We start from the raw sequence: 15,488 nt of genomic DNA on the forward strand, positions 1-15,488 counted from the left end.
GGTGAGATGAGTCCCACCTCTCCACCACTGCTGTCGGGAACAGAGGGTAAAGCCACCACAGACAGCGCTGGGGGACTCAGAGCTGTGCAGTGCCACATAAACATATTTAGCTGTCATCAACGACCTGCTTTAGCTGCTGTCAGCTACTCAGCAACACAGGGAAGGAAGCATTACACAACTGCTGGGTGCCCTTTCCAGCCCTTCACAGTGACAAAGTGACCCTTACAGACAAAGGTCTTGCCTATTAGGGACCAAAACCTGTACCTAATGATAATGCACAACTCTTCCAGATTCCCAGGCTAGGAATGTGCTTCAAAGTAAGCATATTCTTAAACAGTTCTTCAAATCAGGCCTCTGGAAAAAAGTTCTGATAAAAAGAACAACCCTCACAAATCTCTGACAATTATAAATGAGATATCCTGAAGTTATTTCCATTTTGCCACCCTATCAAATATTTTGTAACTCCTTGAGCATTGTGCCTCATAGCAGACTCACAACTCCTCAAATTTTGTTTTTATCCCGTTCCTGCCTACCATGGTTTTTACCCCGTTCCTACCACACTAACCATGCACTATTCAGGTGTTTGAGATTTTTGAACCTGTTAAAAACCAGCTGTGGCATTATCCTGTGAAAAGATGATGAAATACCAAATTTATGAAATTATTTACATCTCTAATTACCACTGGTAGCTGTCTAAACCTGAAATGTTGCTATTTGATCAGATCTGTTGCCCAGACATTTTCTTCACAGTCAGGTTAAAGAGTGAAGTTTCAGGGACTCACTTGCTGCCTGGCAGACCACCCAGTACCTAGTGCAGCTTTCCTGTGCCATTGTCAGTGGTGGCCTCTCCTTTCACAGGTAGATCATCATCCTGGTGTCTGGTTTTGAGAAACCAGTAATATTTCATTTTGGAAGCCAGTAATGCCCATGTATTAACCTTCCTGGTCAGCTGCAATGAGAGCATACACACACCAACTTCTGCATCAAGGGACATTCCCTCATTTTCCAAATTAGCTCTAGCTTTGCCAAAGTTGCTTGTAGCAGATGTAACCTCCTCACAATCCCAATAGAGCTCATCAGATGCCAAAGAATCTGTTCCTGGGTATGCCAAAGGACCATGACTCCTAACACCCATGTATCTCTCTTACATCCAGACTCTATCAGGATTCAAAGACATATTTGAGAGTTCCCATGTCTTATTTTAGGAGTCATCTTCAAGAAGGATCTCCATTCTTGTTCCAGTAGTCACTGGAACAAGGCTAGGGCTTCACTTTTTCTCCTCTGAGCAAATGACCTCCTGAGTTTATGCTTTCCTAATAACTAAGGATGTTTTCTATTCTGAGCCAACCAGTTTTCCTGCTATCTGGGTACCCCTGGACTTGGAGGGCTTGTGGACACTCTCTTTGTCAGATGGATTTCCTGCTCCTAGCAGAGGGGTAGAAGTCTACACACTGAGCTACTGAAGAGGGCACACACTCCACCTCCAGCTTTTGAAGGAAAGGTTTCAGCCACTTACCTGCCAACTCAGCTTTGAAACAGAGTGGTAAGTGCTAAAGAGAGTGAGCAATAGCTAGAATGGATATCCTAGATGGCATAAAGGACAGCATTATGTACTGGGCAAGTACATAATGCAGCCCACCAGTGTTCTCTGACAGTGGTCAACAGGCACATTGATAAAGGAGCTACCCTTTCCAGGTTTTGAAGAGTCTCCCAATAAAATCCCACTCCAAGGAGCCTTACAGAAAATAGGCAGATAGGGAAAGAGTTGGAATAGATAAACTGCTCAGCACAGGACAGGAGACCAATGAGGAGTATACACAGAGATGGGGGAAGAGGCCAAAGCTCTGCAGGGGTTTGCTGTGAGAACTGCACTTTTCCCCATGAACCACAGTTAGCTCACCAAGGGAGCAAGCCACAAGGTTTCCTAATGATGTGAAATTAGGCAGGTCAGCAAGTTCAGTGGCCAGCTGCAGGGGATGACAGACCATGACTGGCTCACACACTGGCAGATGGAGAAGTGTGCTGATAAAGAGGTGCAGGTGGGAGTAAACAAACCCACATGCTGCATGCCCAGTGATGGGCCCTGGCCACCAGGGATTATGAGCTCTTCACAGGATGCTCCATAGAAAAGGGCAACTCTGTTCAAGAGCAGCGAAAAAAGCAAAATAACTGCCAAAAATTACTAGGAACAAAGTAGAAAAAAATCCTTTCCTACATCTGGGGAAGCTGCAGCTGTCAGCACACTCACACTGTGAGAGATGAATGGCTAGAAGATACATGTTCCTGTTCAATTTCACTAAGCTGGAGGCAGGATCTGATGGACTTTTGGTCAGGTCCATATGGCAACTGCTGTGATTTTTGAGGAAGCTGCTCCTGGATTCCTACAGGAAAGCTGAGAGTCCCTGTGGGTGGCTGGTGGGTGGAACTGTAACAAAGCGTTGGAATGACTTTGGGTTTGCTCACTGTTCCCCAGTTTTCCAACCACGGTCAGGGCTGAAGGTCTAAAAGATCAGTACTCTATTTTTTTATTGAATACCAATTGATGTATCACACTGGAAAAAATTACAAAACCCCATAAAACCTTATTAAATCAATTTTTAAATTAGAATATCTGGTCAACACAGCATTGCATTGATGGATTTTTAGATGCTATTTGAGAAAAGTTTAAAGTGCTTTCTTTAAATACTTTGCTCTTACAGTATGAGATAAAAAGAATTTTACTTAATTTGATCATGAAATAGCATTATTAAATTAAGATTAAATTAATACGGAAAATAGTTTTGAAGTCCACAATAGAATTATTTTGAAGAACAAACCCAGGGTATTAACCTGTTAGGTCAGAAGGTCTGAATTTGCTTGAAGGCTACAGAATACGGGATGTGGGTAAATGAAAATAGGGACAATTCCATGAACAAAACCTCAAGCCAAGAAAAAAGCATTTTGAGTTCAGACCCTCTTCTGCTACTGAAATTCATAGTATAAATTAACTAATTATTAAAGTGTTACAATACTCTATGTAGGCTATTTGAACTTGTCTGGTCCTCTCACCTTAATTACAGCAGGGTAGGAAATAGGACTTTTGGTTCAGTGACAAACAAGGTGACTCTTATCTGTGGAAATCTGTCCCATACTACTGATATCATCAGATCATCCATATTTGTATCAAATAGGCCCAAGTTTCTTGTTGTAGCAGGTAGTCTCATACCCTAAAGTATTATCCACAGACGTGTGTTCTATCACTGATGCTTAATATATATTAATTCCTGTTTTATCCTGTGCTAAATATTATCTCTAAACTTACTAAGAGCTGGATTAAATAACCTCCACGTATTTTTGAAGATATGCCAAATTCTCCTCCCTAGCACACATACGCCTTTCTGCTTCTGTCAAATTTGCCAGCAAGGCTTTCTGCAAAATACATATTCTAATTCCTGTTGGTGATATATAAAGAGAACTGAAAAGTTACCAACTTTATACTGCAGCAATTTGGACTTTAATCCATTTAACTCATCTTCAGAGGCAACTGCCTTGAAATTCCATTAAAAGTTCTGCATTCAAAATGGCCTCATTATGATACTCTACTTTGAATTTTATGAGGTGAGGAGTTCCCTGAATAGTGTCCTTTTTATTATTAATCAGAATTCATGACCAGAGTCCACAGTGAAAAGGGAAGATACTGGGTGCTTTTTATAGTAGCAGCATTGTGGGATTGGAAAGTAATCACATGCAAGGAGTAACCCTGATTATAAGTTACATGTTCTTGATATTATTCTGCATTCCATTCTTGAATAAAAATTGGACTGAATCTTACAGAGAGTTACCTGGCAAGGTTACTAGGAGTTTCACCACTTACTTCGAGGAGTTATGGAGGCAGAACTTCTATTAGAACAAAAATCAGATATGAGCAAAACTGCATTCTGGGAAAATTTTGATCAGTCTGTTTAAATTTCAGACTGAACAAAGGGTTGAGAGATGGTAAAAAGACAGGCTGGATTCTCTGCAGGAAACTACTGTAATAATTATCGAGGCATTTGAGTGCTACATGTCTTTCTTGAGTAATAGTTTTATCTCCAAGGGAATTGAATTACTTACATACTAATATAAAAAGCACATTTTTATCAGTGCCTATATACTGGGAGATAAGTGAATTCAAGCTAACTGCGGAGGCTCTGCTGACTGCACTTTATCAAAAACAAGCCAATGTTCTTTCATTCTTAAGGAGTTTTCAAAAACTCAGAGCTGCCTGGCTTTCAAGTAAGCACAGTTTTAGACAGAAGACTCTGCTGTAGACCATTGGTTTCTTCCATAATGAATTCCAGCCCCACATGATCTTTCTTCTGTGAGCTAAAGGCTTCACCTGCTATTGAACCTCAAACACAATGCTTCTCTTAGGTCTTAAGTTCAGATCAAGATAGTTGGAGCATCAGTTCTCTGACAACCAATAACGAGATACTAGTGTGGACTTGACATGGACTTCAGCGAGCTCACAGTGGTTAGAGTAATGCTCATACAGCCACAGAAGTCCCCACATGATTTACCCAGTGATCTCCTGGAAGGAAGAAGACATACCTCCTCACCTCTCAGCAGCAAACTCATCAAAAGCTGAGTCTCCTTTAAAAAAAATACGGTTTTGGCTAGAGCCATGTGGGCACCGAGGTACTCAGTATAAAGCAAAAATACATTACATACAAAAATTCTAGTTTCTATTTTCTCTCTGATACTTGCCTCATCCTCTTTGCAGTGAGAAAGGCTTTTGCAACCCACTATTCCTCACTTGTTTCAGTCAGCTACAGAAGACAGACTCATGCCTTTTTCAGTCACAAATAAAATATTATCCTTACTGAGAGCTGTGCTAGGGAATTTGAGGTGATTGTGGAAAAGGCATTTTGAGCTCTTACCTCCTCATTTCTGTACTCTCCACGACTGAATGACAAGGATAACGGGGTTCACACTTGTTTGGGTTTTTTTAGTTGAAGAGGCTGGGGTCAGAAGTAGTGATACTGAACAAAATGTATACCTAATACTTCCAGAAGAGTCAACATACAATTTTTGTATAGCCAAAGGGAGCTTGATCTCATGTCAAAGTTCATGCCTTGAGTAGGGCTCACAAAATTTCCAGGCTGGATACCCCTGCATTATGTCTAGATAGAGAGAATCCATGTATTTGGAACCAGGCAGCTAACATGGGAAATCCAGTACCTGAATTCTCCAATAGGTGGTGGGCAGCTCTGCCTAGAAGCAAGCCAGCTCTGCACTGCTAAAAACACCTTGTTTCCTGTTGCCTTTGATCTTCTGCCGCAGTGGCTGTCAGCAAAGCTCAGTGAAGACTCCAAAGGAAACCTACTCTTTCACTGGCCAAATTCCTGCTTCCGCAGGATGCTATCCAGGTCTGCAGTGGCATCTCACGGTTTATAATTAACAAAGATTAACCGGGCTGTGGACTAAAGGTTGGCAGTGGTGCTCCAGCCAAGCAGAGAGCTGCTTACTACATAAGTGAATGTGCTGTACTGAGTATAATGTGCTAGGAAAGCAACAACATAAATAATCCTATATATGAGCCTTGTGGCTGGGAAATTGCTGGGGAATTCATACTGAGTTAACTTAGACTTTTATGTTGAACTAGGAGCCTTTTTGGAACACTGGTTCTTGCACTGAGCTACAAATCCTACTGTTTACGATAGTCAGCCATCAGGAAAGAAGGACAAAAATTTCTTTTACATTATTTATAAAATTAAAATACGGAGACAGTGAATAATGCATTCTGGTGACTTCATATTTATTTTTTACCGGTTCTTGCTCCAACTTCTCATGGGAGAAGTCTATAATTAAATAGGTGGATTAGTAATCTGCTTATTTTTTGAAAGCAAATGCCTAAATTGATTCAAGATGACTAAAAAATGCACCTAACTTCATTTAGGGATAAGTGGGTGAAATGTAATAGCCTGTGATCTATGGAAGGACTGAGAAGATGATCCATTGGATGCTGTCATTCTTAAGTTCCGTTATTGTAAATGAAACTACTGTTTGTCCATTGTGTGTACATACTGTCTCATTTCAGCCACTAAAGTAAGGAAGCTTAGATAAATCTTTAATAACTTCTCTTTCTGCTTTGTGATACATTAAAACTCCTGCTCTGGCATTAGTTTAGTAACATCAAAATGGTCTCATTTTATTCTTGTTTCATTTGAGGAGGAGACACAGTGCAGAAATAATGAGTCACCTCCAAACCTGTACCTCATGAGTTTGCCCAGGCAAGATGGTAGACAAAACAACCAGAGTGACACGATCAAAGATAAGCTAGAGGGACTCCCCAGTGAGTAAGCTAGCACAGCTAAGAGCAGCTCATTTTGAGGCTGTTTAAAGCCTAAGAAAGCATGGTGCCATTTGGGAAGTGAGCCAGGTGTTATGCAACAAGAAACTCCTCACGCCTTTGGAACAAGATCTTGGCTATCTACTCAAATATGCTGTTGTGCTAACTGAAAATACTGCAAGGAATACAAAAATTGGGCAAAAGCTGCCTTGAGCCAAAGCCAGAGTGTAATTACTGTCCATGTGTACTTAACACTCAGTACCCACAGAAGAGGGTACAGCTTTTCTGTCAGCCGAGTAAGTGACATTATCTTTATCCTGTGGTAACGGGGTGCATACTGGTAGGTCCAAAGGAGAAGCAGACACACAGCAAACTTAAAGCCCCATTCATGTGAACTTGTCACCATCACCTTCACAACTTCTGGTCAGGAGGGGAAGAAAACTGCCATTATAGCTAAAGAGCAAGAACTAGGTGGGTTAAAGTGCCCTGACTGCTCACACTGAACACTGTCCCCTGTGCAGAGAGGCAGCCTGAACAAAAGCAAACGCTTTGAAAGTTAAGTTCTCCATGCAGAAGCCAACACAAATTCCTTGCCAAAGCTGCTTCAGTGGGGAAGCACATCCAAACCCACAGCCCTGGCTGAGCCACCAAAACACTGGCCTCTCCTGCTCACCAGTGCTTCTGTTTTCTAGGATGCATGAGCATTGCATAGGTCTGTCAGGTATGGCTTTCATGGGAAAAAGACCAGTGGCCACCAAATCTTGCTTCTGCAGTTGTGAAGTCCTGGGTGAGATGTTCACAAGGTCTGCCCTAGTGCTCAGTAGTACAAGCATTGCCTGACTACCAAAGCCTTTGGATGCCACCAGCAGAACACTGCTAATAGTTACACAGCATTTATTCAGAAATTAAGTAGCATTTGAGCTTATTTCCTGAAAATGAAGCTTTACTCACCAATTTCGATAACCAAAGGCTTCTCTGACCCCTGCTGCATCCACTCATGGCCTCCCTATGGCCACAAAGTTACGTGTGGAAAGTATGGGGGTCCATTCCTATCTGCTGTAAGTCTTTTCTTGCCTGCTCTGTGAAAAGATTTGCTGCTTGTTTTTAGGCAAGTTGCTTCATTCTGCAGTTTCTCAGCTGCTCCATCTGCAAAATGAGGATAATAAGAACCTCCTCTCTTAAAGAAGCTACTGCTACTCATGGAAGTTTTTTGCTGTGCTTGGGATCTTTAGTTTGTGCTTGCTAAAGAAGCGAAAAAGATTTATTATTAAAACAATTACAGTGTTGATATGCTTGTGATGAATTCCCTGCAGGCGTGCAAATATACTAAAGGCCAAATTTATTTCTCGTTCGTACTTATACAAATTCCCTGCAACTCCAGCAACACAGACAAGGTTACTCCAGCTGAACATGTGGCAGCATCTGATTCCATGGCAACTCAGTTTAGATGTTTATGTGCAGTAATTGATAGCAGAGAGGTATCATTTGCCTTATAAGAAACTTGGAATATTGTCAGTCACTCATTCCTGACAGAACAGTGCAGAGGAAACGTGCTGTAGGGGAGGCTGCAATAGCATTTCCTTGGTGCTGAAAGCCTCAGAATAAGCATCTCCTAGTAGGGGCTAATTAAGTGGAGGATGTGTTTTCTCTGCTGTGGTGACTGTTTTGCAATTCTTTGTCAAATCTGATGTTACCTGTGTCTGGAAGATCCCGAGATTCAGAGCAAGAAGGGAGATATCTACCCTCCTAAGGAAGACAAGTCAGTCCTCGAAGTACACTGTGCTTTCATGTACAAATAGGGTGATACCAGTCAATGGCTGGTTTGAGAGGAATGGCCACTGCAGTGTGGACAGAAACTTGTGAGAAAAACAGCAACAGAAGGAAGAACGAGCACAAATCAGGCACCAAGCCTACATTTCTCAAAATATGAAGGGTGTACAATGGTACCAGGCACAGAAATCACATGGTATGGTTACTGCCTGCCTGAGCAATGCATGTAGACACAGTTGTCTTGAAAAGTGCTGGTACAGCAAGCTCCAAGCATACTGATGATTCAATCTCCAAAATAATTTGGAATGGCAGTCACGCTTCTGAACGCACAAAGTCCTTATCTTCCTTTTAAAGCAAAGAAGTCACTGCACCGGCAGGAAAAGAGAAGGAATGCTGGAGGGCTTTACAGCAATGCATATCAATGAAAGGTTCCTCTTGACTAACCATTCTGGAATGAAACATGCTCCTAGTGGTTCTGCCAAAGATCCTTGAGACGCTTTGATGGTGGTTGATAGGGGAGAAAATAACCATAACTTTGAAGCAGATGAAAGTTTTTACTGTCTTTCTCTTGTAGCATTATCTATGCCTTTGAATTGGACTTGGACTACCAGATGAAGACAAATCTTTGCCAGAGGTACAGCAACCAGGCCAAGGGAAGTCAGCAGTCCACAGTGTGCCAGCTGTCTGACTTTATTTTTGCCTATAACTACTTGTTTTTGTTTTTGTTTTTAAATATATGACTTTAACACCAGCTGGCAAAATTAATTGATTAATTAATTAATCAATGTTAATCTGGAAGCAAATGTTGTCAATTGGTTTGGAAAAAGAAGCTCTCAAATGGAGCCTGTCTGTTTCATTAAAGAGAAGGAAAGAAACTCCAGGTCCACAAGGCATATATCATCGAGGCAATTTAGATTTTTGCCACTGATGATAAAGGGAAAAGGAATCTGAAGTAAAGAAGGGAAAGTTCAACTAGGTCAATGAAGTCCCCGGTGGGCAGCAATAGGGTATCTGAGAGCTGGTATGCAGAGCAGACATGGAAATGCTTGAAAGGATTCAATTTTATGGCACAGTGAAAGATTGCTCTGTTTCTGTTTCTATATAAGGTAGGTAATAAACTGTATTTGAACTGGTGAAAGAGGAATGAGATGACCCACATTTCAAAGCTGGAACCTGGTAGGTTATTATTATTTATGATTCATAAAGCTTGTGCAGTGCACCAAAAGAAAGGGAGGCGAGCTCCTTGCCCAGAGGAGCTTCCAATGCAAACATGGAGAGAAACACTCTGTTGTGCACGGGGGTCAACTCTCAGGGCTTTTTAAAATTCTAATTATAGTGTAATGAATATCAGGCCTGCTCTTTTCATTAGAAAACTAGGATCTCTTTTCATTTCTCTGGTTTTTATGTTAAGGGAATGCAACAGATGAATATTCTGTGAACTGAAATAAGAACCTTCAGGTACCCCTTATTTTCCACTCTTACTTGCTGCTTTTAGTTCCTTTTCTCCTCTTGCACATTTCTGCATTTTCTCACTTTCTGCTCCACAGAGCTTTTGCTACCATTTTTTCTTTTCCCTTTATTAATTTCTCAGTATTTCAGTATTAGTTTTTTCTTTTTCATGAGCTTTCTCTGGAGTCTCACATTCACATATTACATCTTACCATTCGATCATTCCCTTTTCTCAGCTGTTCTTACTCTTTGCCTCCTCTCTCTGCTCATCCTTTTTCTGCCTCTCCTCCTTCCATTCCCCCCCGGCCAATGTTTTTCTCCCACCAGCTCCATTCTCTCAACCAACGATATACCCCAGTGTTATCCCCCAAACCAGCAGCTTTCCCTTTGCTCTTCCTTCAGGAACTGAGCTCTGTATCCATCCTTCAGACACGCTCCTCTTCCTGACCTGCACCCTGCCTTTGCATCACCCCTCCATCTCTAGGACATGGCTTACAGGTTTCTACCCAAGATAACAGCTCCTCACCCTCAGATTTGCTCCAGGGAACCTTCCTGAGCACATCAGTGTCCTTTTCAAGGTCCCGGCCATGATCCCTGAAAGTCTTCAAAGGTCCCTGTGGACCCTAAAGATCTGCCAGCCCTCATTGCTCTTTGGCTCTCATGTCCCTCCTGGCCATAAGACTCCAACTCCACGGCTACCATGCAGCTGGACTGGCAAACAGAGGTGAGGACAGACAGCTGGAACATGGGGCAGCATTCCTCACATCGGGAGAAGAAATCTGCCGAGGATCTTTCTTCCCTCCTGCCAAGGGTCTTGCATGGCAGCTACTTGCCTGTGGGTTTAGGGGCTACTCCCGAGTCCCGAGGGGAGGTCCGGAGAGGTGCTCTGCCTCTGGAGCATGAGCGAGGAAAGAGCCGGGACAGGGCAGGGCGATGGACAGGGGTAAGCGCCGGCGATGCCCGGCGGCCGGGAGCCGCGCTCCCCGTGGGTTCCCACGCTCGCCCACGAGTCGCGCAGTCCCCTGCCGCCGCGCATCGCCCCAGCACCGCACTCGGTCTCCCCGGAGCATCCCCCGTCGCGGTACCCGGTCCTCCCGGGACACCCTCGTCCCGCTCCCGGCGGCGTCGTTTACCTTCCACTTTGGTGAGGGTGAGGACGGGGCTGTTGCAGGCGCTGAGCGGGGCCACCCTGGCCGAATGCTTCTTCATGGCGAGCCCGTCGCCGGCGGCAGCTCCCCGCCGCCCCGCGCCTACATCCTGGCGCCTCCGGAGCCCTCCTCGGCGGCGCTCCCCGGTTCGGCTCCCGGCCCGCCGCCCTCTGCCGCAGCACCGGGCGGCGGGGGCTGGGGCTCGCCCGCCCGCCCGCTGCCGCTCGGGGCTGCTGCAAACCCGACGTCACCGGCACGGCCCCCCCCGCCCGCCCCCAGGGCTCCCGGGGCCGCCCCCCGGGTCCGGGCGGGGGAGGCGCCGCGGCGAGAGGCGCTGCGGAGCCCCCGGACGGCGCCGGGCCCGGCGGAGCTCGCAGGGAGCCGGCACCGTAATGCGGCTGCGGACAGCGCTCCCGCTCCGCCGGTGCGCCAGGGCTCCCCGGAGCCGGCCGCTGGGCTACTGCACCGCGCGGAAAGGGCTCCTGGCTCAGCACGCTTTGCTTAGCTCTCTTCGCACTGCCTCAGGGGAAAGGAGAATTTACGCTCTCCGAACCAATCCATTATTTACTCAGTATTACCCCTCCTTTGTTTTCCTTCAAGTCCAGCCACTATTCTGGTCAATTTTCATCCGCGCCTTTAGTAATTTCTGCCATCCTCGCCACAGCCTTTCTGTTCCTGCTGTATCCTTTTGGAGGGAGACCAAAACTCGACCCAGCAGCCAAGATGAGATACTCACTCCATGGATTTATCAATAATACTCCAACACCTGCAGTCACATACTCCACAGCCCTCTTAGTACAGTTTAACAACTTATTTTTGAGGCACAAAACGAAGTATGTCAATATCTACAAGGTTAAATAAAATATTTATCACGACTGGATGCTGCTTGTATGTAGCAGCCTTTTATGGTGTTTTTGGTTTTTTCAGCAATAATTTTAAGATCTCCAATCATGACATACCATCAACATGTGATAGAGCTATCCCTCCGTAGCACAAAAATTTAACTGGTATTGATTAACAAGACTTAATGCGCGTGGATTCAGGAGAGAATGCATCATAATGAATGAGTCTAAAAGACGTAAAAATTATTTACATCACTTACTGTAAGCAAAACACCAGAATTCACAAGATGCTGAGCACAGTGACCTTAGCACCCTTTGGTCCTTGTGATTGTTCCTGTAGATATGAAAATACTCTGCAGATTTACCTGGTTCCAAACTGAGATGCGTCAGCAGACAAAGGTGCAAATACTCAACATTTCTTAAGACCTGGTCAAATTAAAATGAGTGTACTTTGCAAACAAGACTGGGCAGCCATCAATACTCCACAAACATTCCAAAGTATTCTTTAATTATATAAATAGTAGCTATTGAAAATCAGTCCTGACAGACTTTTCAGGAAACTGTGGGAAAACACCACCTTACTTCTGCTGGCTAGAAAGTTCTTTATATTTAAGAGGTGAGGTTTCTCAAGCTTTCACAGAATTAGTCTGCATGGGTCTCATTGGCTGATCTGCTGATGAAGCTCCAGGGCGTTTTGCACTTCCTATGCCTCTTCTGTGCAACCTTTGGGTTGAACCTTATACAAAAATCATTAAGCTGCTTTCAAAGTGATTCTTCTGAAAAAAAAAAAAAATCATGTACTCAGTGCTAAGACCACAAAATGTCAGTTTGGTCAAATGAAATAAAGACAATCCTGGTTATTTCCAAGACTTTTTAGTAGAATTGTCTGACCAATTCAGCTTCCTGGGATGTTACAGATCGTAGGCATTTGAGAACTGTGGGTCCGTCTTGTTTCATTGCACTATTTAGTTTCAGAGTCCATTTGGTTTCTGGTTATTGAAAGAAGTCACATAAAGAGAAGCAGATTTCTCCTCAGATGGTTCTGTCCATGAAATATTTTGCAATGTTGCAGTGCCTGTTATCTGAGGATTTCAAAGCACATTGTAAAGTATTAACTCATTTTACACTGCCTTTGGGAAGAAACTTCAGGCTCACTGGTAGTTAAAATACAGCCACATAAAGAGACTCCCTTAGATTCAGGTGATGAGTAACACCAGAACCTGGAGAATTCTGTCTGGCTTCTGCTCTGAGCAGATCTTCCAGGATCATCTCAGCCTCGGCTATATAAGGAGTAAAACATTAAATTCTATATCCAAATATAAATTTTTTTCCCAGACGTAAACAGTTGTGCAAGGATGATCAGACTTCTCTTCTGGTTGTGTTTGCAATCAATGGGATGGTCATAAGAATTAAAAGGATATTTATTAAAAAGTCTTTGTTGCTGAGCACTTATATTTTTTCCCTCCAGAAGGCTTATGCTCTCTTATTTGTCAAAGGAAAGACATGGTAAATACATTATTTTACTTGGAGGGTGGTGCTGCTCACAGAGAACATCACATTGAGAAAATGGGGGTTTGGATGACTTGTTACTCTAACCCTGCACATGTGTAATATTTCAGGCTTTGCAGAGTTGTTAACATGTCTCAGGCTCACAATGTTTTATTTAAGCCTGGAACTCCAAATGTCAAAGATGTGTATGGCAGAAGTGTCTGCTGTGGCTGCTGGCCCCCTCTGCAGCTGGTGCTGCAGGAGAGCTGAGGCATCTTGTTCTCCTTCCTCCTCTGATGATGCCTTGCACAGCCACAGCACTCAAGCTTTGCCTCCTCAGTGTTCAGTTTAGTCACCCAGAGAAGCTTTCAAAGCCATTGAGGACATTCCATATCCAGCTAAGCCTGGTTTCAAACTGGGGAGAGGACATCCAGCATGTGGGCTCTTGGAAACCTTTTCCCCAATATATGTGTGGGAAGTACAGCTGACTCACACACAGCTCTACTCAACTCCAACCCCAGAGCATTTTCACAGTCTCTGGTTTCTCATGCTGCCCTTTACAGGTGCACACACTTGGACCAGAGATCTGCACTAGGGCCCTGTCTTACACTGTGCATAAAAATACCAGCCACATAGCACAGTAACAAAAAGTTGTGTTTATTTAATGAAGACTAGGGTGCCTGAGGATGGTTTTCCAGGGACTGTTCTGTGAAAGCTGCATTTGGCAGCAGGCTTGTTACTTTCTATAGCTGCATCATCCCCACCTCCCCAAGCTTTAACACATTTACTGCTGGATTACGTTTAATTTCATTTACCATAAGCACCTTACAGTATAAGAAATGCAAAATTGATTCACACGGTAAAATTTCAAGTCAAACTTTTTGTCTTTTTACCTTTGAAACACCACTCCTGTATTCAGGAGGCAATGGAGGAGAAACTAGTGGATGTCTGGGCTGTGGACAGCTTACAAATGTGGAGAGAAACTCTCAAACTTTGTAAATTGGAAAGGCAGATTTTTATTACCAATCAAGAGCAAGAATGTGAAAAAGGATTAAAAATTCAGGAAAAGGCAGTCAGAACTTGCCTAGTTTGAAGAATTTGTAGACTTTGTAGTTTGATGGAACTAGTTTTGTTCGAGTCGGTTACCCTTATTCATTTTTGATTAAAAAATTATAGTAATTGGGTTAGTTTTGTGCATATAAACTTTTATATAAGTGTGGTAACACTCAGCATCACACTGCTTTTAAGCCTATGGATCATAATCCCTTTCCTGAAAGATTCTTTTTTCACACAGGATGGTAGATTCAAGACAAAACTAAATTCTCAGTAATGTGTGCTACGGCCTTTGATTTTTATCCTGTTTGTTTAACTAACATGAAACACAATGTTGCTAACAGGCACAGTTGGTATTTCCCCAGTTCAGACATTTTCATGTTTAGTGTACTCATTAATAGGACATTTATTAATTTATGTGCTTGCTTTACCACTGAGGGCAATAATTGTTGTGCTTAGCAACCTTAAAGGAAATGGAGTGTGGACTTTTACTCATGTAGCCAATTTCCTAATAGGCTCCATCTCATACCAGAATGAATTCATATGCTAGGAATCAAACACATACACAATACCAACACTGGCCGCAACCTGCCAGGAAAAAAACCCCAAATCTCCTTTCCTCTAGTATATTTGAAGTAATTTGGCGAATCTACAATAATTAATAACTTTATAATCTGTTTCTATTTCCCAGCTAAAAAACACAGATGTCAAAAGCACATTTCCAACACAAGCATTAGCTGTTTTGGAAGTAATAGTTGCTGTCCTGCAATCATTCTGCAATCTGCATTGAGATGATCTGTCTGGTGACCATCCACCACTATTCTGTTTGCAGCCTCCTACATTTGCAACCTCCACTCAGAACAAATTCACATTTTTGTCAAATTCACATACAGGTTTTCTCTGCAATATTAACCTAGCTGTGAGGACAATGTCTTTCCAATTTTCCTTCTTCCAAAATAGTTCAGTTACTTTTAGTATCATGTCTTGAATTCACAGAACGAGGCTGTGAAGGAAAGGAGAAAGGAAGAGGAGGGATTGAAAACTCCCTGGCCAAAGGTGTTCAGCAGACTGCACCACACAGACACTGCTGTGCTGCTGTGGAGTCACTGCTATACCTGAATCTGATCAGAAGAGATTGCTACAAATAACAGTGAAATGTGAGGCATCTGTAAGGGCTGCAGGGCTGCAGATTGTCTACACAACAACAAATCCAACAGTTCCTAGACATAGATGCAAAGTCTTGGTGAGAATATCTTCCTCTCTCTCTCTCTCTTTTTTTTTTTTTTTTTTTTTTTTTCATCTTTCTGTTTATAACTGCTGTAAGCATTACTGGAGGAGACAGCACTGCTGGATTTTATTTCCAAGTCTCATAAAATATTAACTATTTCCAATATTTTATGAGGAGCTCTCCTGGTGTTGTGCATGAAG

At 43.1% G+C, this 15,488-nt stretch overlaps 1 protein-coding gene across 1 annotated transcript in view; it reads right to left on the reverse strand.

The window, feature by feature from the left end:
• The window catches only part of LOC136359255 (solute carrier family 35 member F3), a 62,690-nt gene extending 51,795 nt beyond the window's left edge, over window positions 1–10,895 (reverse strand). The window contains exon 1 of the mRNA XM_066315713.1: window positions 10,663–10,895. Coding sequence (XP_066171810.1) covers window positions 10,663–10,738 — 76 coding nt within the window. The 5' untranslated portion in view covers window positions 10,739–10,895. The remainder of the gene's footprint in view (window positions 1–10,662) is intronic.
• Window positions 10,896–15,488: the final 4,593 nt, after the last annotated feature.

The sequence above is a fragment of the Sylvia atricapilla genome, chromosome 3 (genome assembly GCF_009819655.1).
Source record: "Sylvia atricapilla isolate bSylAtr1 chromosome 3, bSylAtr1.pri, whole genome shotgun sequence".
NCBI lineage: Eukaryota > Metazoa > Chordata > Aves > Passeriformes > Sylviidae > Sylvia > Sylvia atricapilla.